Source organism: Jaculus jaculus, chromosome 9 (assembly GCF_020740685.1).
Source record: "Jaculus jaculus isolate mJacJac1 chromosome 9, mJacJac1.mat.Y.cur, whole genome shotgun sequence".
NCBI classification, from domain to species: Eukaryota; Metazoa; Chordata; class Mammalia; order Rodentia; family Dipodidae; genus Jaculus; species Jaculus jaculus.
In genome coordinates this window covers 117,142,636-117,166,804 of record NC_059110.1, presented here as the reverse complement: position 1 = coordinate 117,166,804, position 24,169 = coordinate 117,142,636, and the positions used below count along the sequence as shown (strand labels likewise).

The 24,169-nt window shown below is 51.3% G+C and overlaps 1 protein-coding gene across 6 annotated transcripts in view; it reads right to left on the bottom strand.

Moving 5' to 3' along the window:
- Nucleotides 1–1,695: 1,695 nt before the first annotated feature.
- Nucleotides 1,696–24,169, bottom strand: part of Mpp2 (MAGUK p55 scaffold protein 2) — a 39,474-nt gene continuing 17,000 nt past the window's right edge. For all 6 annotated transcript variants that reach the window (XM_004655283.2, XM_045158402.1, XM_045158399.1 and 3 more), the window contains 10 exons: nucleotides 9,721–9,873; nucleotides 9,455–9,604; nucleotides 8,886–9,113; nucleotides 7,876–8,007; nucleotides 7,654–7,759; nucleotides 7,499–7,567; nucleotides 6,855–7,016; nucleotides 5,926–6,128; nucleotides 5,431–5,559; nucleotides 1,696–4,175 (listed from right to left, as the gene is read on the bottom strand). In XM_004655283.2, coding sequence (XP_004655340.1) covers nucleotides 3,999–4,175; nucleotides 5,431–5,559; nucleotides 5,926–6,128; nucleotides 6,855–7,016; nucleotides 7,499–7,567; nucleotides 7,654–7,759; nucleotides 7,876–8,007; nucleotides 8,886–9,113; nucleotides 9,455–9,604; nucleotides 9,721–9,873 — 1,509 coding nt within the window. In that variant the 3' untranslated portion in view covers nucleotides 1,696–3,998. The remainder of the gene's footprint in view (nucleotides 4,176–5,430; nucleotides 5,560–5,925; nucleotides 6,129–6,854; nucleotides 7,017–7,498; nucleotides 7,568–7,653; nucleotides 7,760–7,875; nucleotides 8,008–8,885; nucleotides 9,114–9,454; nucleotides 9,605–9,720; nucleotides 9,874–24,169) is intronic.

Genomic DNA, 24,169 nt, shown 5'->3' with positions numbered 1-24,169 from the left:
CCTGGCAATACCCTCAATTTCTCATCTGGTTAACAAAGATCACCAGTAAGACAGCTGTCCCTCAGTGTCCTTGAAGGACTGGCCCCAGGACCACCTGCAGAAACCCACAGACAGGTGCTCAAAGCTCAGTGCTAACCTGCACACACCTACCTCCTGCATGCATTCTATCAGCTCTCAATGACTTGAGAGGTATGGAGGCATACACCTGGAATCCCAGCACTCAGGAGCCTGAGGCAGGAGGGTCAAGACCCAGGCCAGCCCATAATCCCAGCCCAGGGCCGATTGATGGAAATTTGGATTGTTTCCAGTTTGGGGTTTTGGGTTTGTTTGTTTGTTGTTTTTTTTTTTTTTTTTTTTTTTGGTTTTGTTCCCCCCACCCCAAGGTAAGGTCTTGTTTGAGCACAGGCTGACCTGGAATTCACTCTGAGTGTCAGAGTGGCCTTGAACTCAAGGCTATCCTCCTACCTCTGTTGGGATTAAAGGCATGAACCACCACATCTGGCCAGTTTGGGATTTTACAAAAAGAGCTACTATGCTCATTCATGTTTGAGTCTTTGTGTATTCTAATTTCTCCTGGGTAAATACCTAGGAGAAGAAGAATATGCAACATGCACAGATTCCTAGGTTCAATCCCCAGTGCCACAAAAAGGAAAAAAAAAAAAAAAAAAAAAGTCCAGGTCATGTGGCATGTGGATGCTTGTACTTGTAAAATTTCACATTCCCATTGGCCGTGTTTGGGAGCGAATTCCAGTTCCTCCATACCCCCAATGGATGGATGGATATATATATTTGGTTTTTTGAGATAGAGTCTTGCTCTAGCCCAAGCTGACCTGGAATTCACTATGCAGTCTCAGGGTGGCCTCACACTCACTATAATTCTCCCACCTCTGTCTCCTAAGTGCTGGGATTAAAGGCATGTGCCACCTCACCTGGCCCTACACCCATACATACACATGTGGTGAAATCTGGTTTACAATTTTTTAGTACTAAGGATCAAAAGTGTGACATTTGCTGGGCATTGTGGCCTTTAATCCCATCACTCGGGAGGTGGAGGCAGGAGGATCACCATGAGTTCGAGGCCACCTTGAGATTACATAGTAAATTCCAGGACTGCCTGAGCTAGAGTGAGACCCTACCTCGAAAAACAAAAAAAAAGTGTGACATTTTGCCAGGCATGGTGGCACATGCCTTTAATTCCAGCCCTCAGGAGGCAGAGGTACAGAAGGATCACCAAGAGTTCGAGGCCATCCTGAAACTACACAGTGAATTCCAGGGCAGCCTGGACTACTGTGAGACCCTACCTCGAAAACAAAACAACATAAAAAAAAAAGTGGCATTTCAACATCACCTCCTGCCCCTGTGTTGAGCACCCAGGTCCATCCAAGCATTGGCACCAGGAGAGTCTGTGACACCTTCAGAGAGGATGAAACTGAGGTCCAGAGAGGAAGGGAGATGGGCCTGAAGGCCACACAAGTTGCGTCTGGAGTCACATGAATTGGCCATGAAGTCCTTTCTCCCTTCAGCCTCCAGGACTTAGAGAGAGTGTCCTCGACAGTCCAAGTGTAGAGGGGAGGAAAGAAGACAGGACAGAACGCGGGACACATTCTACCTTCTGTCCTAGAGTCGCTTGTACTGTGCTCTCTGGCTTTTCAGCTTCTCCCAAAACTGTCCAAACAAAGATAAACTGAGCCCAGAAACATTTGCTTTCACATTTAATCAAAGGAACACAAAGAAACCTGGAGAGAAAGCTTAAGAACTGGATGGCTGGGAAAGGGGAGAGAGGAAGGGCAACTGGGCGCCGGTGGACTATGGACAGGGTCCGCATTCTCCCGAGGTCCCCAAAACACAAGAGCCCACAGTGAGGACAGAATCAAAGAGCTAACTTGGTGAGCAAGCACACCCTACAACTCAGCGCTGTGCCAGGCGAGCTGAGGCGGCCCAGGGCCTCTGCTCTCACCTGATGGGTACCTGGAGCATAGTGGGGCTCTGCGGGAGAGGTAGGAGGCTGTTCAGAGAGGAGGGGCCCAGCCCTGCCACTTGGGCAACACCAAAGGGAAGGTGTTGGGACTACCACCACAGGGAAGGGCTCATGCCAATTTTCCAGTATGGTACCTACCTGATCCCCATCAAAGAGTAAAGATCTTGTGGAAGGGGGAGCTTTGTGGGTTAACCAAGGTGATGGAGCTGTCATAACAGACCCTTCCCTGCCTCTGCACCCAAGTCCTCCAGGGGAGGTGAGAACTGGCAGATAAAGTCCATGTTGTAGTGAATGGAAAATGGTCCATTTCCCTCCCAGTCCCCTCAGACTGAGGGTGAGGGAGGGCATGTTGAACCAAGGACAGGACAGTAACTAAAGGAGAAACAAAGACTATGAAGATGGCTGCATCGTATATGCAGAGCTATGCAGATGAGCTGGGATCAGGCTTGACCTCTAGTCCCATTGGCACATCCTATGCAAATGAGCTTCCTAATATAATAAATATATTTCTAGCATTTGTAATAAATATTCTGTTCATTCTCCCTCCCCTTCCCTAGGAAACGGGCACACAGTGGTTCAGGGGTCAGTGTTGGCTGACTCTGCAGCGTAGACTCACTGACAGAAGAGCTGGGAGGCACAGAAAGGGGGAGAACTGGGGGAGACCCTTGTAGGGACAGGCACCCCCTCAGGAAGAGGGTGAGGGATGACATAGACGCCTTGGAATGTCTAGGACAGGATTCTTCTCTTAAGAGGATTCTCCTGTTTTACAAGATCACCCTCCCCAAGGGCTGAAGGGTGGTATTTAGGATGGGGGATGATAGAGAGCCGAGGAAGATGTCTGGGGAGCGCCCAGGGGCTGAGATAAGGGCCTTGTTAAGAAACCCAGGGCTGACAGGAGATCCATAAAGGGTCCCCAAAGAGTTACCTTCTAAAGAAAACAACCCTTTGTCTCTGCTCCCTCAAACCAAGCACATACTCTCTCTCTCTTTTTCTCTCTCTCTCTCTCTGTCTCTCTCTCACACAGGGTCAGAAACAGGCCGCCCAGCCAGCAGTGCGGATAGCGGCCCCTGGAGCCTGTGGCGAGTAGCTGCTAGCGCGCACCTGTGTGTTTCCAAACCCAGCTTCACAGTTCTGCACACACGCCTCCTTAGCCCCTAACGCCAATGAGCCACCTAGATCCATCACCCAGAGATGCTCATGGACACAGCTCAGCGTGTCCTCACTACGGGCCGTGAAGCCTGGGGCGCTGCGGTCCCCACACCAGAGAGCTCAGCCTTCCAACCCCGTCTCCCAACTTGGGCTGAGCTCGCCGTCCTGTGCCAGCCTCTCCCTGTTTGGGAGCAGGGTTGATCCGCCAGGGGCATATTGGGGAAGTCTGCAAAGACTTCGGCAGTGAGAAGCTGAGGATGAAGCGAGGGATGGAGCCTCACTCGCTCCGGGCAGAGCTGCAGGCTGTGCCACCCAGCTGCAGCATGGCTCCTCCGGTCTCCAAGATGGCCCAGATTGGCACCATTACCCGGGTCCGCCTGGCTACCAGTGGGCCGAGGACTCCCCTGGCCACACAGGAACGGCTCAAGGCTGTTCCTAGGACTATGGTAAGAGGAGAGGGGAGTCCAGGATCGGGGTGGGTGTGGCCAGTCCAGACGAGACAAAGCTGCCAGGGACCATATATACCCACTGACTACAGCTCCCCAGACAGCTTTGCTCTTCTTGGGAATAAGCATTATGGGGGTTGGGGAGTGACTCTGGGACACTTCTGGGCACAGCTCAGCCCTTAGAGAGAGGGACATTGGTGGCCAGTGGACATCGGGAGGGGTGTGGGTAGCACCTGAGCACAGAGACACCCCGCGGACAACTCGCCTGCCTCTGCACTGAACCCAGCTGCAGTGCCTGCTGGGAACTGCATGATCCAGAGAGAGCCAGACATGGGGGCTAAAGATCGTGGCCAGGGTCCCAGGTGCGGGGAAGGGAGTGAATTTACGTTCTAGATGTCAGCCAGCCAACGTCCAGATCAAGGCTCTCAGTACACCCAGCTGACGGGCACCCACTGGGGTTCTGTCCGCAGCTTCTCCATGGCGGCCTGGAGCTCCCGGAAGGTCCTCTCCAAGTTGCTGTTGACCAAGCTGAGGTCAAAGTAGTGCCCGTAGCCCCTCTGGATGCGGCTGCTCTCCTCCACTGTCCGCCGCAGGTCAGTGTCCTGCCAGGAACAAGGGGCCTCCCAAGGTAAGTCGCCCATGACTCCCCCAACATCAGGGGTGTCTAGAGCCCGCCCCTTCAAGTCCAGCAAAAGTGCGGTGGACTTCCTGGCCAGTTGGCAGGAGCCTTCCCTGTGCCCCTCAAGATTTTGCTCCTGCACCAATCTCAAAAGGAAGGGAGGAAAAAAAAGAAGAAAAAAATTTTAAAAAGAAGAAAAAAATTAAAAAGGAAGGAAGAGAAAATAAGGGAAGGGGATGGGGAGGGGAAGAAAAGAAGGGAGGGAGAGAGGGAAAGCTGTAGAAAGTGCCAAGCAGGGGACTCAATGCTTGTCAACCTACGCCTACCATCACTAGAGTTCTGCAAGGAAGGGGCAGCCATCTCCCACGTACAACACAAAACTAAGGTACAAAGAGTCGCCCATGGCTGAGGAGGGTCGGCTTGACTCCCCTAGCCAGTGGCCCCTCTAGTCCGACCAGGCCCCTCTTTCATGCAGCATGTGGTGACCCCAGGACACACTTGGTACGAGGTAACCCCCACACCTGACCCAGAGGAAGCTGTCTGGGTAGGAATGAGAAAGGAACTTGAAAACTAATTTAATGACGCTTGTGGCCAGCTGTGCCCCAAAGGCTCTAGGCAGCTGCAGTTGTTGCCAGGGACGACGGGGTGCCCAGGGCAGGGATGTGGCAATGCTCTGGAAAGAAAGCAAGCAGCCCAGCCTAGACAGCCTCTGTGGAGCCTGAGCCCTGCAGTAGCAGTTGTGACCAGCAGAGGGACCCCTGAGCTCAGAGCTCCACAAACCACTCCAGCCTCGAGGCAAGTTTCCTCCAGGCACTTCTCCAGGTCACCTCCGGCCCACAGATCTTCCACTAGCTCTCTGGAACTTCCTTCGGCCCCACTCTCTGCCTTAAGGTCACATACTCTATTTCACCAGATATATTTATATATATATATGTATGTGTAATTTTTTTTTTTCTTTTACACCTTTTAGTAAGAGAAAACATGAGCCAAGAAGCATGCCTGATGCCAGCCCCGCCCACCTGGTCCTGAGCCTGCAGTTCCCCAGATCTACCGAGAGAGGGCGCATCCCACACAGCTCACACCCTGGCTCAATCATTTCCTGTCCGCATCTACAAATCTGTGATCAAAAGTCCTACCTCTCCGAAGTGAGTGGGCATCTCCTCCCCATTAGCTCAGCCCATCTCCCACCACTTCAAACGTTCATTAAGCCTTCCCACGACAGCTCGGGGGCCCCTCACCGTGAGCTGCTTGGTGGACACTCCACTCTCTAGTGCGGCCCGGTTCATGGCCCGCAGGGTCTCAAAGTCAGGGGCCTCGATGAACACCACGTAAGGGACAAACTCGGCCGTCCTCAGCACCTTCACCGCCTGGGTGACGAGAGGAAGGGTGGATGCACACACCCACATGGGCTGGCAGCAGGAACGATTCTGGGTGGTAGAGTGGGCCCCTGGGAGTGGATGGATATGCCCGGATGGGGTTGTTTGGGGTTCTGGCACCTGAATCCTGGTATATGAGCAACTAGTGGGTGGCTGGGGTTGGAGTAACGGGGTGAGTCTGGGAGCGGAGCCTGGGAGGCTGAGAAAGGGCATCTGGGTAGCCGGGTCCCTAGCAGTAGTGGAGGGGAGCATGGAACTGGAGGTCAGCACCTGAGCACATGGGAAGGGAGCTGAGGGGGGAGGCAGAGTGCTGGGAGAGGGCACTGGCAGGTGGGGAAAGGGTGGACGGGACAGTACCTGGGGGTTGACGTCCAGCACGCACACCTTGCCGGAGGCAACCACGCCCCGTATGGAGTCGATCCGGGTGCCGTACAGGTTGCCCTCATACTCGCCATGTTCCAGGTAGCGCCCAGCGCGGATGTCGGCCTCCATCTCCCCACGGGACACAAAGCTGTAGCCCTGCCCTTCGCGCTCCGAGTCCTTGGGTCGCCGCGAAGTGTCTGCGGAGGGGGAGGGAGGCAGGGTGGCATGGTCAGGAGCAGAGGCCGCCCCACCTCCAAGACGTTTGTACCTGTGTATCCACGTGAGTGCAAGCCTGCCCTTCACCTTCCCAGCACCGCCGCCTTCTCACACCTACCTCCATGAGCCTCCCCCTCTAGCACGCACGTGTATACACACAGGCACACACACACACACACACACACACACACACACACCCTTCAGAGGACCCAGTGGGCATTCATGAGCGGCTGAGGTGCCGGAAGAGCGATACGCAGCCCAAAGACACACAGCAAGGGCCAAGCAGACCTGGAGTCAGCCCTCCCGTTCCAGTCTCCACGAACCTGAAGCACTCCCCAGTACCATCACGCCCACCCCCCCGCTGTCCCATCACTGAGGAGCCCTGTCTACTATAAGCTTACACACACTTCAACCCAATCTCACCAGTTCTCAAGAAATTTCTTTTTCTTTTTTTTTTTTCCTTTTATGCCTTTTAGCAAAAGAAAACTGGAGCGAAGCCAGCCCCGCCTATCTGGTCCTGAGACTGCAGCTGCCAATGGCTACCGACAGAGGGCGCCTATCGCACGGCCAGCCTGCACCCGAAGGATCCACCTGACCTGGTGTCCCCTTGGATGCCCATTCACAGCACTCAGCCCAGGCCACCTCCTGCCCCGGACAATCCCTGTCGTCCCCTGGCCCCGTCCAGGAGGACATAACCCTCTACTCACAGGGCACTGTGGTGCCGTAGCGATCTGGATCCCACAGGATGAGCTTGTTCTTCAGGCTACGCCGGCCCACACCCTGCGCCCCAATCAGCACCAGGGTTTTCCGGCGGAACGGGGGCATTCGGGCAACTTCCTCATAAATGAGCAGCTCATGGCGGTCAAACTCTGGACATGGGAAGAGGCACTGCTCATCAGTCTGCACCGTAGGGGAGGGGCAGGACCCTCAGAGAGAGTCAAGAACAACAACAACAACAAAAGAGCTTGGGGGCTGGAGGGATGGTTTAGTGGTTAAGGCGCTTGCCTGAGAAGCCTAAGGACACAGGTTTGATTCCCAAGGACCCATGTCAGCCAGATGCACAAGGTGGTGCATGTGTCTGGAGTTCGTTTGCAGTGGCTAGAGGCCCTGGTGTGCCCATTCTTTCTCTCTCTCTCCGTCTCTCTCTCTCTCTTTCCTGCCTCTTTTGCTCACATAAATAATTTAATTTTAAAGAAGAGCTTGGGAGGGGGACAGAGCAGGGCAGAAGTAGACAGGGCCTAGGAAACACGGCTGGAAGCATCTGAGGCAGAAGGAACTCATACAACATTTGTAAGGGACCAAGAGGACATGCCAGCTTAGAGGAGGATGAGGGGGTGGCCTCAATACCCACCTGCATTCTTGGTGGTCAAATACATCATTCGCTTCTTTTTCTTTCCTGAAAGGCTGCCACAGAGGGTCCCTGGCCACAGGGAGATGGGTGAGTAAAACAGGCAGGGCTGTGCCAGTTCTTAAATTGGGGCCTGGGGCCGGGAAGGGGGGTCCTACCCGAGGTTGGGGTCAGCTCCAGGTCTCGCTTGACAAAAGCTTTCCGCTTCTCCTCCAGCAGTTGGCTGGGGATAAGCCCAGCGCTGCCCCCTGCTACATGGCAAGCCTGAAATGACACGAGCCAAAGATACGCCTGAGAGGGAGGGCCCTTTTCAGCACCCCCCCCCCCGCCCCCATACACAGCCCATACCTACTGACACAATAGGAGTGCCTGGGCCTCACCTGCCACCAGTTGGCATCATCCTGGTTCACAATCTGAAGCAAGTCCCCGGCATTGAAGCGCAGGCCTGCTTCCTTGCAGGGGATGAGGCTGTCTCGGGCTGGGTCATAGTCAAAGTGGCATTTAACAAATACCTGGGCCCCGGGGAATTGCAGATAGGTCACGGGAAAAGAACAGAGGGCGCCTCTATTAAGGGGGTCAAAGACAGGCAGTCCCACCCCTGTGCCTTCCCCTCACAGACAAAAGGCACTAGAAAGCCAGGCCTGGTGGCGCATGCTCAGGAGGCAGAGGTAGGAGGAGGGCTGTGAGTTCGAGGCCAGCCTGAGACTACAAAGTGACTTCCAGGTCAGCCCGGGCTAGAATTTCTGGGCTAAGAGTGCTGCGTCCAGGCCTGCCCACCCTGTCTTCTTGGTTCCAACCTCCCTTGGTAACTAGAACTAAGCTATTCAGATTAAGGAGTGGGGAAATTATTCAGAGTTTGGGACAGGCCTCAGGATTTAGTAAGGACAGTCAAGCAGTGGGGTCATGGGCATCTAACCCCATATTCTTCCTTCTACCCACCCCTCCTGGAGGAAAAGGGCTCTAGGACAGAGTTCCACAGGCAAAGTAGAGGTGGGCGGAGCAGCTCCGCTATACACCCACCAGGAGGCAGCTTATACGGGCACGCGGCCAAACCCACTCTGCACAGGGGGGCACACTGGCGCACAGATCACTGCTCCCATTGGAGCCGACACCCCTTTCCTTGCACTCTCAGGTAGGGGTAGGTGTCCCGGGCCTGCATGCGCACACACGTCTCTTGCAGGGGCGACCAAGCACAGGAGAAGCAAATAGACAAGCGGCTGCACTTGGCTGTGGTGAGTGGTGCCAGCCGGCCCGTCCCACTGCCCACTGTGCCTCCCGCGAGCTGCTTGGCACACCAGACAGGTCCCCCAAGATCCGTGAACCTGTCAGCTAGGAGGCTCAGGTGGCCTGGGGGCTTTGTGCTGGGTGGGGTTCAGGCAGACAAGCCCACCTGGCGGGGTAGATGGGGCTCCTGGTAGCTAGGCAGGATCTTGAGGATCACGCTGCCGCTGGCGCTGCGCAGAAGTTCCTGCAGGGCCCGGGGGTCGCAGCCCACCGGCTGCCCGTTCACCTCTTTGATGATATCGCCCACGTGCAGCAGGCCTTGCTGAGCCACCATGCCCCCATGCAGAATGCGTGCGATCACCAGTTCACCGCCCTCCACGCGAAATGTCACGCCCTGAGGGACAGAAGGGCCCATATAAGGATGCCCCTGCCCAGTCTTCAAATGGGGTCTGCGATGGGCCCTCCATTCTTGTCCCCTTGCCCTACTCAAAAACTCCTCTTCCATTCCTGGGCCACCAATTCTTCTCTTACAGACGGTGTTAAAGGGGGAGGGGGGCGAGCCGGGAGAGGCCACCACGCACACGCATGAGCACATGCACGCAGCTCCTGCGCACAGGGCAAGCCCTCTCCTGAGCCAAGCTGGGCCTGATGGCTGCCTTCGACTCCCTCCTGACCTTTCTCGTTCCCCACTGGCCACTCTCCGTCTGCCCACCAGACCTCGGCTGGGACCCTCACCAGGTGCTCTCCTGCGGTCTTGCGGATTCCCACCATGCGCACGGCGTCCGGAGGTACCGGCTGGTTGCTGAAGGTGGGGTCCAAGCCAGGGCTGGGGGGTGGTGTTTCATAGGTCTTTGAGGCCACGGAGTCGTGTGTCTCCAGCAGGGACTGGGGCCGTGGTGGAAGAGAGACAAGGGGACAGTCAGTGCCTAATGATCCCTTCCCTCCCCGCCCCCAGCTGCGTGCCCCTCCCACGCCACCACCCACTGCCAGCATCCGGGAACCTGGAAGTGGGGCTCCTGGAGGATGCGGGCCAGCTCCGAGGCGGTGCTGCTGCGCTCGGCCAGCTGCGCCAGGTCCCGCAGGATTTCCTGCACCAGCTCCAAGTTGTTGTCCCGCACAGCCTGCAGCTTTGTCTCCTCCAGCCGCTCGTGGGCCTGTGGGTGGGGCAGGGGGTGGAGCGAGTCCTGGGGTGCCAAACAGCGCTCCTCCTCTGCCCCCCAAATCCTGACCCAGACCCCACCCACAGCGTTGCTCCGGGCACCCCCTCCTGCTTCTCTCTCACACACCAGCACACTCAGGCCCTTTGGCGTACTTTCTCCTTTCTCCCCCAGTTGATGATTAGACCCCAGTTTAGGGGAGGGGGACTCCATCTCCTGGGCATAGAGGGTCACCACACATCATCCAACTGTTCCCAAGAAACCGGATCTGAGTTCAGCTTCTTCTACTCGATACCATCCATGGTCACTTGGGACCTTGGAGACTCCGTGGTTCAAGAGGAGAAAGCCAAAGAAGGGAAGGAACTTTCCTAAGGTCAAAGGGGCGTGAACTTGGGTCTCCAGGCCCACAGCTCAGTGCTCCCAGGGAGGGAGGAGACACCTGCACCTACTCCTCACTCTACTGGCTCTGGGCTCCATGGCAAAGGGGCTGTGAAAAGGAAAGGATGGTTTTTGCGGTGGGCAGCAAATAATCTTGAGTGACAAAACGATGCCATTCTGGGATGTATAGGAAGATGAGTTATTGGTTTGTTTGTTTATTTATTTATTAAAAAGAGAGAGAGAGAGAGAATATGGGCACACTAGAGCCTCCACCCACTGCAAACAAACCCCAGGAGCATGTGCCACCTTGTGCATCTGGCTTACATGTGTCCTGGGGAATTGAACCTGGGTTCTTTGGCTTTGCAGGCAAGCACCTTAACTGCTAAGCCATCTCTCCAGCCCTTTTTTTTTTTTTTTTTTTTTTTTTTTTTTTGAGGTAGGGTCTCACTCTAGCCCAGACTGACCTGGGATTCACTCTGTAGTCTCAGGGTAGCCTCGGACTCACAGTGATCCTCCTACCTCTGCCTCCCAAGGGCTGGGATTAAAGAAGTTATTTACCCCTCTTACCCTGCACCTTTTTGGTGCGTGTGTAGAGTGTGTGTGGTGTGGTATGTGATGTGCTCATGCCCCGTGCCCACACAGAACACAGAACTCTTTCTACTCATCCTCTTGTTTCCTTGAGGTGAAGTCTCTCACTCAAGCCTAAGCAGCATTTCTGTCAGTGAGCCCCAGCGTTTCTCCGGTCGTCACCCCCTCCAGAGCTGGTGAAGTGTGTGGCCACACGCAGATTTTTACATGGGGAACTGAACTTGAGCAGTCTCAGACCTTCTCAGACCCTCATGCTTGTGTGGCAAGCACCATTACCCACCACTGAGCCAACTCCAGCCTGAGTTACCCCCCTGAATCACCTGAAGGTTGTTGCAGACCATCTTTTTGTTTGTCTGTCTATGAATGTGTACACACACACACACACACACACACACACACACACACACACACACACGCTGGGTTCTCTTGAGGCTGCTGTCGCTGCTGTAAATGAATGCCTGCTGGCTTTACATAAGTGGCTGGGGAATTGAACTTGGGCAGTTGAACCCAGGCCACTAACTCTGTAGCCCAGCCTGGCCTTGAACTCATGGCAATCCTCCTACCTCAGCCTCCTGAGTGCTATTAAAAGTGCGCCCTACCAAATCGGGCATGGTGGTGCACGCCTTTAATCCCAGCACTCGGGAAGCAGAGATAGGAGGATCACTATGAGTTTGAGGCTACCCTGAGAACACAGTGAATTCCAGGTCAGCCTGGGCTAAAGCGACACCCTACCTCGAAAAAAAAAAAAAGATAGACAATGGCCTAAAGATCCTCTTGGGCTGAAGAGATGGCTTAGTAGTTAAACACTTGCCTGTGAAGTCTAATGACCCCAGTTCAAGGCTCAATTCCCCAGGACCCATGTTAGCCAGATGCACAAGGGGGCACAAGCATTTGGAGTTCATTTGCAGAGGCTGGAGGCCCTGATGCACCCATTCTCTCTCTCTCTCTCTCTGCCTTTCTCTCTGTGTCTGTCGCTCTCAAATAAATAAATAATAAACAAAAAAAGTGTACCCTACCAGCTTGTTTTTTTCTTGTTGTTTGTTAGTTTTTACTTTTGTTTTTGCGAGGTGCGGTTTCCCTCTAGCACAGGCTGACCTGGAACTCACTATGTAGTCTCAGGGTGGCCTTGAACTCATGGTGATCCTCCTATGCTGGGATTAAAGGTGTGTGCACCACCACACCCAGATCCCAGCTTAGTTTTTTTTTGTAACCTAACAGTATGCTCTAGAAATCATTCCATGACGCTACTTTGGGATTTTCCTCTAGTATTATTATTATTGCCTTTTGTTTTTGTTTTTGTTTTTTGTGGTAGGGTCTCACAGTAGCTCATGCTGACCTGGAATTCTCTATGTAGTCTCAGAGTTGGCCTTGAACTCATGCTGATCCTCCTACCTCTGCCTCCGCTGAGTGTTGGGATGAAAGGTGTGCGCCACCACGCCCGGCCTGTTGCCTTTTGTGTGTAGACCTGTGTGTATCTGTGTGGATGCATGTGTGTAGGTGGATATGGAGACCAGAGGTCCATGTCTGGCGTCTTCCTCAGTCCCTCTCCACCTTTCTAAGACAGGGTCTCTCACTGAGCCCAGAGCTCACAGAGTCAGCAAGCCCCAGGCAGTCTCCTGTTTCTGTCTCCCCAGCATTAGAAGTACAGGCATTCGCCACTACACTCAGCATTGTTGTTGTTGTTGTTTTAATTTTTAATGTAATTTAATTCATTTACTTGAGAGAGACAGAGAATGGGCACAGCAGGGCCTCCAGCCACTGCACATGAACTCCAGACACATGCCCCACCTTGTGCATCTGGCCTCCATGGGTCCTGGGGAATCGAACCTGGATCCTTATGCTTCACAGGTATGTGCTTTAACCATTAAGCGATCTCTCCAGCTCTGCACTTGGCACTTTTATGTGAGTTCTGGGAATCCAAACTAAAGCCCTCAGGCTGGGATGGCAAGCACTTGACCCACTGAGCCATCTCCCTGGCCCTATTATTTCATCTTTAATTACTTCATTTTACTCTATCCCATGACGGGAGTCCTGGAAACATTCATTTGGTCTCTTGAGTAGAAAGGTTGTTCCTAATACGTTGCTGCTGCAAATGAGGCTGTGGTGAAACCCATGGCACAGTGCTGTGTCTGTGCAGATCTGTGTGTGTTTCTGGAAGCCTTGCTGGGTCAAGCAGTAAATCCGCGTGCAGTTTTCTTAGGTGTCGGCAGACCCTCTACCACCAGCGCTGAACGCAAGACTTCCCTGAAGCTCACATGCTGATCAAATCTTTGAATGCCTGCCAGTCACATGGATGAGAAATGACCTCTCGGTGGGGCTGGATTGACAGTTTGCTTATTATGAGTGCAGCCAAGCGTCCCTTTGTATGTTTAAGGACCATCTGTATATCTGCTACCGTGAACTGGCAGTTCATGTCTTTTGCCAATTTTTCTATTTCATTTTTTTTCTCCATTCCCATTTTTTTTTTTTTTTTCGAGGTAGGGTCTCACTCTGGTCCAGGCTGACCTGGAATTCACTCTGTAGTCTCAGGGTGGCCTTGAACTCACGGCTATCCTCCTACCTCTGCCTCCCGAGTGCTGGGATTAAAGGTGTGCGCCACCACGCCCAGCGATTCCATTCCCATTTTTAAATGTTCTCTCTATACCCTTTATTTGTAATATCTTTTGCAAATCCTTCTTCTGCAGTTTGTCATTTATCCTTTCGTTCTGCTAATGGTAATTTTGCCATGAGAAAATAGTTTGAACACAGCTGAATTCATCAATCTTTGACGCATATGAATTTTGAGGTACAGGGAGGCCTTGTTTCCTATGATGTATATTTTCACATTTAGATCTCTAATGTGCTTGGGGTTTACTCAGCTATATGTGTAAGGTATGGATCTAGTTTACTATATTTAAAACTGGTCATCTGGCCAGGTGTGGTGGCACACGTCCTTAATCCCAGCACTTGAGAGGCAGAGGTAGGAGGATCACTGTGAGTTCAAAGCCACCCTGAGATTACATAGTGAATTCCAGTCAGCCTGGGCTGCAGTGAGACCCTACGTTGAAAATACAACAACACCAACAACAAAATGATCATCTAGATGTCTCATTGTTATTTATTAGAAATGCATAATAAGAGGCTAGAGAAATGGCTCAGAAGTTAAGGCATTTGCCTACAAAGGCTGACCACCCAGATTCAATTCCTCAGTACCCACATAAAGCCAGATGCACAAAGGGGCATATGCATTTGGAGGCCATTTACAGTGGCCAAAGACCCTGGCATGCCCTCTGTCTCTCTCTGCTCGCAAATAAATTAAAAAAATATTTTAAGTGCATAATTTTTAAAAATGTATGGGCTGGAGAGATGGCTTAATGGTTAAGGTGCTTGCCTACAAAACCTAAGGACCCAGATTCAAGTCCCCAGTGTCCACATAAAGCCAGCTGCACCAGTGACACAACTGTGCAATGTCGCACATGCACACAAGGGGGCGCACACATCTGGAGTTTGTTTGCCGTGGCTGATGGCCCTGGCGCCATTCTTTCTCTTTCTCTCTCTCAAAGGCTCTGGCAATCTCCTCCATCCACACGCTCACCCATCCCTCTAAGAAACCACCATCTTCACTGCCTGTGCTCATCACTTGCTGGCTTCTTGTTTGTTATTACATCTTTATGTATTCTATACATCCCTAAGATGAATATAATTTTTAGTGATTTTTTACCTTTAATTTTTATTTATTTATTAAAGAGAGAGGGAGAGGAAGAAGAAGAGGCAGGTAGAGAGAGAATGGGTACATCATGACCTCCAGCCAGTGCAAATGAACTCCAGACGCATGTGTCACCTTGTGCATCTGGCTTACGTGGGTCCTGAGGAATCAAGCCTGGGTCCTTAGGGTTCACAGGCAAGTGCCTTAACCACTAAGCCATCTCTCCAGCCTGATTTTTACCTTCCAAGTTATTCTTTTATTTTTATTTTTATTTATTTATTTTTTTGGTTTATTTTTATTTATTTATTTGAGAGCAACAGACAGAGAACGAGGCAGAGAGAGAGAGAGAGAGAGAGAGAGCGAGCGCGCGCGTTAGGGCTTCCAGCCACTGCAGACGAACTCCAGATGCGTGCGCCCCCTTGTGCATCTGGCTAACGTGGGTCCTGGGGAATCGAGCCTCGAACCGGGGTTCTTAGGCTTCACAGGCAAGCGCTTAACCACTAAGCCATCTCTCCAGCCCCCAAGTTATTCTTTTTAATATTTTTATTTATTTATTTGGCATAGAAAGAGGGAGAGAGAGAGAGAGGATGGGCATGCCAGGGCCTCTAGCCACTGCAAGCAAACTCCAGACACGTGCGCCCCCTTGTGCATCTGGCTAACGTGGGTCCTGGGGAATTGAACCTGGGTCCTTTGGCTTTGTAGGCAAATGCCTTAACGGCTAAGCCATCCCTCCACCCACCCCCACCTTTTTTTTTTTTTTAAACAGATCCTGCCTCAAGTTTATTTGTAGAGAGGGCACAGGACGCCTGCCATCTGCAAACAGCCAAGGGAGACGTGCCAGCCCATCTGTCTTTACGCTGGTGGAGGAGAGCTTTACTGTGGGGCCTGAGCTGGAGCGGGAGGTGCAGCCTGGGTCGGGGCCTTAGCTGGAGCTGCAGCTTGGGCCTTGGGTTGTGTTTGGCAGAGCCTGCACTCTGGCCGATGTAGGGACGAACACGCTTCCCAAGCTTGGGGTGGGCGGTGAAGGCAAGTCGGCTGAGCTTGCGGCTGGGACCTGGGGGAGCATGGGCATGGACGTTTGGACGCGGGGGCCTTGACAGCCTCGCGTGAGCGCTCATCGCCTTCGCGTTGTGGGCCCACATCTTCCTCGGGCCCTGCTTGTGGTGCTTCTTGGCAAAACGCATGTTCCTCAGGACCTCCCCCCATTAAGAGATTCATATCTTTGGGATCAGGGCTTCTCGGTGCCATTTCCGGGACTGGTTGTGCGTGGTATGGTTCTTGGACTTGGCCACGTCTGCACGGCAACCCACACAACCCACGGCTCCCAAAGCGCCAGAGACTAGAAGCTGTTCTTAATTTTTGAATAAGTAATTCACACACACGCAGCAGTATTGGATGCAGTGGGTCCTGAAGAGAGCCAGGATTATGATTTGAATTTCTGAGGCAACTATTTGTATCATTCTGTTTTTGATGCCATCAGCAGAGGCTGGGAGTATAACTCAGTTGAGAGAGTGCTTGCTCAGAATATACCACGCTCTGGGTTTGAGCCCCAGCACTGTGTAAACTAAATGTGGTACCATGCCCATGGTGCTAGCACTCATGAGGCAGGAGGATCAGAAGTTCAAGGTCCACTACATAGCAAGTTTATGGCTAACCTGGAACAGATGATACTTTGTCTAAAAAACAAAATCATGACCTCACAGTGGCTGATGCTACCTACACAACACCTGCACAATAGGAGGGAAAAATAGTGACATCAAAATAGAAAAGAGGGGGCTGGAGAGATAGCTCAGTTGTTAAGGTACTTGCCTACAAAGCCTAAGGACCCAGGTTTGCTTCCCCAGGACCCACGCTAGCCAGATGCACAAGGGGGCGCATGCATCTGGAGTTTGTTTGCAGTGGCTGGAGGCCCTGGCATGCCCATTCTCTCTGCCTGTGTCTCTCTACTTGCAAATAAATTATGGGAGGGGGGATTTGGGAAGGGGAAAAGAGAGAGTGGTGGGAAGGGACTATGATCATGGTATATTGTTTATATTTTTTATATTTATGGAAGTTGCCAATCAAAGAAAGTTCTTTTAGGGCTGGTTAAGGCAATTGCCTGCAAAGCCTAACCACCCAGGTTTGATTCCCCAGGACCTACGTAAAGCCAGATACACAAGATGGCACATGTGTCTGGAATTTGTTTGCAGTGGCTGGAGGCCCTGTCATGCCCATTCTCTCTTTTTAACTGCCTCTTTCTCTCTCTCAAATGAACAAAAAATAAAATGTAAGAAAGGTTTTAGGGCTGGAGAGGTGGCCTAGAAGTTAAGGCACTTGCCTGTGAAGCCTAAGGACCCATGTTTGATTCTCCAGGTCCCACACAGCCAGACACCAGGTAATGCAAGTGTGCAAGGTTGCACATGTGCACTAGGTGGCACACACACCTGGAGTTCGATTACAGTGGCTGGAGACCGTGGTGCACCAATTCTGTCTCTCTCTCAACCCCATTCTCACTCTCTTGCACTTTTTTTAAAAAGACATGCAAAGCCAAAGCACCCAGGTTTGATTACCCAGGACCCACATAAGCCAGATGCACATGGTGGTGCATGTGTCTGGAGTTCATTTACAGTGACTGAAGGCCTTGGTGTGCCCATTCTCATTCTCTACTTACCTCTCTCTCTCTCTCAAATAAATAAATAAAAATGAGAAAATGAGTTTTTTGGTTTTTTTTTTAAAGGCCAGTCTGTTGGGCTTGCCTCAAAAAAAAAAAAGTTTTTAAAAAATCATCTTTAGCAAAGCAGAGCTCAGGCTCAGAGTGACCAGTGGCTGGGCTCAGAGACACAGCCGGCTGACAGCAGAGGCAGCGCCCCACCCTGCCGATTCCTGAGCCAGAGCCAACAGTGGACTGCAAACACAGAAACTCCATAGCCATTTCCTTACAAAGCTCTTCCCTCCACCCTACTACACTAAGCCTTTCTGATTTTCATAGAAGACAGAGAATTCTCCTTTGAACCATGGGCTCATATTTAAATTTTAAAAAATGAACCAAAGCCGAGCGTGGTGGTGTACGCCTTTTAAACCCAGCACTCAGGAAACAGAGGTAGGAGGATTGCCACGAGTTCGAGGCTACCCTGAGACTACATAGTGAATTCCAAGAAACCTGAACCAAGAGTGGGTGATGAGCCAGAGGGTGAAAGAACTCCTCAGCCAGGGTTGAGCAGAGGTGACTTGCTTTGGTCCGTGGACATCAGCAAGCGCAACACAGGCAAGCAGCGGCCTGACAGGTGCTTATCATTTGGGGCTTATCCCCCCACCTTGCTGGCAGGGTCTAGGCTACCCTCCTAGAGACTGAGAGATGACATGGAGAGAGGCTTGTCCACCGGGGATGTTGCAGCCTTCTCAACTGAGACAGCAGACATGTGGGCAAGGCCCTCCCGGACCACCCAGTCCCTGGAGAGCAAGCCCAGGCCAGAAAAGCTGCCAGATCCACCCGAAAAACCATGCGAGCAGAATCGCAGTGGTTTCAAGCTGTAGCACACTGGGTGGTTTGGGGGCTGCCACTGATTTGCTGGGCTCCCCACGGCCTCTTCTTGTCAAAGCCCCTCTCTTAAGTGACCTCCCTGAGCCCTCATTTTTCTAGTGCTCTGGCTGGCTTGGCCAGCTCTTCCACCCCAGCCTTACCACAGGACCGTCCCTTTGGACTCCAGGCTGACGGCTAAAAGCACACCATAGGAATTCCATCACAGCCACGACTGCCACCCGTCCCACCCTGACTCTAGGAGACAGGTGACATTCTCTCCGCTTCTCAGCAGAAACAAGTCCAGAGAGATTCACAGACATACTAAAGTCACAGGGGTTATGGTTTGAACCTGAAAAGTCCCTCATAGGCTCATGTTTTAGAAACTTCTTTCCCAGCTGGTGACGCTCGCTATTCAGGAGGACGATGGAGTCTAGCTGGCACATGTTGGGTTACTGGGGGGCAGGCTGTTGAAGGTGTTGCTCAATCTCCGGTTCTGGCAGCTCTCTGCTTCCTGGCCCTGAGCGATGTGAGGAGACTCTACCACATACTCCCTTGGCCACAAACTCTAACATGCCTTTCCCACCATCATAGACTGAGGTCCTCTGAAGCCCTGAGCTAAAATAAGTCTTTCCTGAGCTGGAGAGATTGCTTAGTGGTTAAGGTGCTTGCCTGTGAAGCCTAATAGCCCTGGTTTGATTCCCCAGTGCCCACATAAAGCCAGACACACAAAGTGGTGCATGCATCTGGAGTTCGTTTGCAGTGACTGGAGGCCCTGGAGCACCTATTCTCTTTGTATCTCTCTCTCCCTCTCTCTCTCTAATTGCAAATAAATAAAACATAATATTAAAAAATAAGTTTTAAGTTGGGTGTAGTGGTGCACGCCTTTAATCCCAGCAGAGGTAGGAGGATCACTGTGAGTTTGAGGCCACCCTGAGACTACATGGTGAATTCCAGGTCAGCCTAAACTAGAATGAGACCCTACCTTGAAAAACCAAAATAATAATAATAATAATAATAATAATAATGTTTTAGCCAGGCATGGTGGTGCATGCCTCTGATACTAGATAGTGAATTCCAGGTGAGCCTGGGCTAGAGCAGGCTGACAAAACAAAACAAAAACAAAACAAAAAACAAGTTTTTCCTGCCTTAAGTTTGCTGTATTAGGCATTAATAACACAGTAACATAAAAGCCAGTCAGTGAGTCTTGGGCTCGATGTGCTGGTCTCACGTGTATTGGTTCATACACTGCCTTTGCATGCCTCCCACTGGCATGCATTTTCCTGATTTTTTTAAAAAAATTTTATTTATTTATTTGAGAGCAACAGACACAGAGAGAAAGACAGATAGAGGGAGAGAGAGAGAATGGGTGCACCAGGGCTTTCAGCCTCTGCAAACGAACTCCAGACGCGTGCGCCCCCTTGTGCATCTGGCCAACGTGGGACCTGGGGAACCGAGCCTCGAACCGGGGTCCTTAGGCTTCACAGGCAAGCGCTCAACCGCTAAGCCATCTCTCCAGCCCCATTTTCCTGATTTCTGAATGACACCTGCCTTGGATTCCTCACCTTGAACTTGCCTGCTGTTAAAACACCTGCTGCTGAGCCTGTGTCGGCTCTCCCAGAAGCCAGCCACCTGCCAGGAAGCCACCTGTGGCCTACAGCCAACACCGAGTCTTATGATCTACCTGCCAGGCTTGGCTTCACCTCAGCACTTTTAATTCTCTTGGGTTTGTCCCATGGGCGCCCCCTCCCTGCTCTGAGATCTACCCAGTCAGGCCCTTGCACACACTTGCCATATCTCCAGAGAGGAGCGAAGGCCAACCCCACGTGGCAAGGGAAGGAGGTGATTGCTACCACAGATAATTCACTGCAGCACAAAGGTAACTTGTCAACGAGACTGTATTGTGAGGGCCTAGGACTGGGGCATTACGGGACCCACTGAGAGGAAGTCAGACTTGAGAGCCACTGGAAGAACAAACCACCTGCAGCTCATTACCATAGCCCTGGTACCGTGCCCGGTGCATGATGGATGTGTAATTGACAGTTGTTGAATAGAATGGAAGAATGAATGAGGAGCAAGCGAGTGAGTGATACGGCCAGCCAACAATCCCTCTTTGGAGAGCTGTCAAGTGGGTTGGACAAGGGCACCAGGGGAAAGAACGTGACTGAGGAAAGTCTCCCTGGGAAAGAGGCTGATCACTTGGCCCTGAACCTGGGTTTACTTCACTCATCTCACTGAAGAAGCTACTATGACCCAGAGAAGTCTTTTCCAACACTCCCAACTCTGAAAGTGTTGGAAGGTCACAGATGTTGAAGGGGAAAACTCCACACATTCATCAATTCTACAGCCAGTGCCCACTCTAGAGAAAGCTTCACGCTGTGCAGAAGCAGACAGACACAAGGACTTTCACTATAGCACCGTGCTTCACAAAAGAAAATCGCCTCCACCTGTCAATAGTGGAGCCAATAACCTCTACCCGTGTGCAATTAGCATACAACAGTGTGTTAAGCAGATGAACCTTGCTATCGATGTCTATACTTAGGTCATAACTTTACGCCTTGTATGAACTAGAAATCTCAAAAACAGAAGCAGCTGACGACTGTCATGCCATTCATGGAAAATTCAAAGACATATATCACAAGGGCATATTATTTGTGGCTAAACATATATGCAGACAAGAATAGCAAACCTAGGGCTGGAGAGATGGCGTAGTGGTTAAGCGCTTGCCTGTGAAGCCTAAGGACCCCGGTTCGAGGCTCGGTTCCCCAGGTCCCACGTTAGCCAGATGCACAAGGGGGCGCACGCGTCTGGAGTTCGTTTGCAGAGGCTGGAGGTCCTGGCGCGCCCATTCTCTCTCTCTCTCTACCTGTCTTTCTCTCTGTGTCTGTCGCTCTCAAATAAATAAAAAAAATTAAAAAAAAAAAAAAAAGAATAGCAAACCTAGCCGGGTGTGGTGGCGCACACCTTTAATCCCAGCATTTGGGAGGCAGAGATAGGAGGATTGCAGTGAGTTCAAGGCCACCCTGAGACTACATAGTGAATTCCAGGTCAGCCTGGGCTAGAGTGAGACCCTACGTCAAAAAAAAAAAAAAAAAAAAAAAGAATAGCAACCCTTATGCTGGAGAGATGGCTTAGCAGTTACGGTGCTTGCCTGCAAAGCCTAAGGATCCAGGATCCAGGTTCGATTCTCCAGGTCCCACATAAGCCATCTGCATAAGGTGGTGCATACATCTGGAGTTCATTTGCAGTGACTATAGAGACCCTGGACACCCATTCTCTATCTCTCTACCTCTCTCTCTAATAAATAAATAAAAATAAATCTTAAAAAAAAAGCAAACCTTCAGGGAAATGATGTCATCAGTCTCTAGCCAGTGTTTACCCTTGGAGAAAGTGGTAAAAATAAAAAAGAGATACATACATTTTCTTTTATTCTTTTGTTGTTGTTGTTTTTATCTTTCTTTTTTAGTTTTTCAAGGTAGGGTCTCACTCTAGCCCACGCTGACCTGGAATTCACTATGTAGTTTCAGGGTGGCCTTGAACTCACAGCAATCCTCCTACCTCTGCCTCCCGAGAGCTGGGATTAAAGGTGTGCACCACCATGCCTGGTTTCCTTTTTCCATATATATATTTTTATTTATCTATCTATTTATTTATTTGCAAACAGAGAGATAGAGAGAGAGAAGACAGAATGGGCATGCCAGGGCCTCCAGATGAGGCAAGTGAACTTTAGATGCATGTGCCACTTTGTGCATCTTGCCTTATGTGGGTACTGGGGAATTAAACCCAGGTTATTAGGCTTTGCAGGAACTGCTAAGCCTCTCTCCAGCCCATTCTTTATTTTAGAGAGAGAATTGGTGTGCCAGGGCCTCCACCACTGCAATCGAACTCCAGATGCTTATGCCACCTAGCAGGCATGTGCGACCTTGCACTTGCCTCACCTTTGTGTGTCTGGCTAAAGTGGGATCTGGAGAGTCAAACATGGGTCCTTAGGCTTCACAGGCAAGCACCTTAACTGCTAAATCATCTCTCCAGCCCTATCTCAGTTTTCTCTCCCCCAGCGTTTCTCATTATTTAACTCTCTTGGACTTTTCATCATCTGCTCATTTTTGGATTTTTTTGTGTGTTTGTTTTGTGATGATTTGTTTTACTTTTGGGTTTGTTGTTTTTGTTTGGTTGGTTTTGGTTTTGTTTTGTTTGTTGAGGTAGGATCTCACTCTAGCCCAGGCTGATGAGATTTAAAATGTATTTTATTTATTTATTTGAAAGAAAGAGGCAAACAAAGACAGTGAGTATGGACACACCAGAGCCTCCTGCCACTACAAATGAACTCCAAACACATGTGCCGCTTAGTGCATTTGGCTTTTATGTTGGTACTGGGGAATCAAACCCAGGGCCATCAGGCTTTGCAAGCAGTGACTTTAACCAATGAGCAATCTCTCTAGCCCCTGTTGTTGTTTTTAAGTCAAGGTCTCATGCAGCCCAGGTTGGCCTTGAATTCACTATGTTGGCAAGGATGGCCTTGAACTCCTGATCCTCCACCTCCATAGTGCTGAGATTAATGTCATGTGCCACCATAGATGGCTCTTGTTTTGTTTTATTGAGACAGGGACTTGCTATGTAGCCCAGGCAAACTCACAATCCTCCTGCCTCGGATTACCAAGTTCTAGGATTAAAAGAGTGTGCCACCCCACCCGAACCATCTGCTTTTAACCTCCTAAACCCTCAAGTACTCCACGCAAGACCATCACCACGTTGTCTCCCAGGATGCAGCAGCCGTCCCCGCTCCCGGGCCTGCTCTTTCTCACGTCCCTTGCCAGGGTTGGCCATAGCCCCTCTGTTTCCCAGAGCCCCCTGCCCAGCCCTAGAGAAAACCCGCCACCTCACTGTACTGCCGCCCCCCCCAGCCACTCTATCACTGTCATTGCTGACGTCCTGCAACTGAACCCACATTCCTGAAGACCCCAGGGACTGCCTCAATTTTCTTTTTTTCTTTCTTTCTTTCTTTTTTGTTATTGTTGTTGTTGTTTTGTTTATCCAGGTAGGGTTTTACTCTAGCCCAGGCTGACCTGGAATTCACTGTGTAGTCTCAGACTCATGACGATCCTCCTACCTCTGCCTCCCAAGTGCTGGGATTAAAGGCGTGCGCCACACCCAGCCTGTCTCAGTTTTCTCCCCGTGCCCAACTGCCATCCCCTGCCATGCCTACCCACACGCAGCCTTCCACTTCTGGGCCTCTTTAGCATCGCTGATCAACCCCTCCGTGACAGCCACACCCCGTGTAGTCATGCCATCCTCCAGAACTGTCCTCCAAGGAAAGCTTTTACTCTCTTCCTCCTTCTCTCTGTTCTTGGCCTTCTTCCCTTCCATCTCTAGGCCCCTGCTTCTCCTCAAACACCTTGTGACCTCAGACAGACCCAGAGCCTTCACTCCTGTTGTCTCTTTACCTCTCTAGCTCCTCCCAACCTGGACCCCAGAGGTGCTGCTTTCCTAGCCAGCTTCCTTCATGGCTCCTGCCACATCTGGCAGACCAGAGTCCTAAGTCAAAGCCACCTTCTTTGTTTCAAGACTGAGTCATCCCACCTTGAAAGTCAACCATACCCAGGGGTCCTTCCCTGGACAGTCTGGGTCCCTGTCCACTGGATTTCATATCCTCACCTTCAGTTCTTCTACCTATATCTATATCTATATCTATATCTATATCTATATCTATATCTATATTTATCTATCTATCTATATAATTACTTATTTATTTATTTATTTAAGAGAGAGAATGAATATGGGTGTTCCAAGGCCTCTTGCCACTACAAATGAACTCTAGACACATGCACCATGTTGAGCATATGGCTTTACATGGGCACTGGGGAATTGAACCTGGGCTGGCAGGCTTTGCCCACCTGAGCCATCTCCCCAGACCCCAACTTTCACTTCCAAATCCCCTGCTTGACCCCTGGTCTAAATCCCAGAGGAGAACTGGTGTCCTCACTGAGACATGGCAACAGTCACCCTGGTCTCCCACCATGTCCAGGAGCACATCCTGCCCCTCAGAAGGGCATCTTCCCTTCTGCCACACTTGCTGTCAGCTTTGCCAGCCTCACCCCTCCTGGGGTAGAACCCCAGATGACTTGCTATGTCCCACTCCACATCTC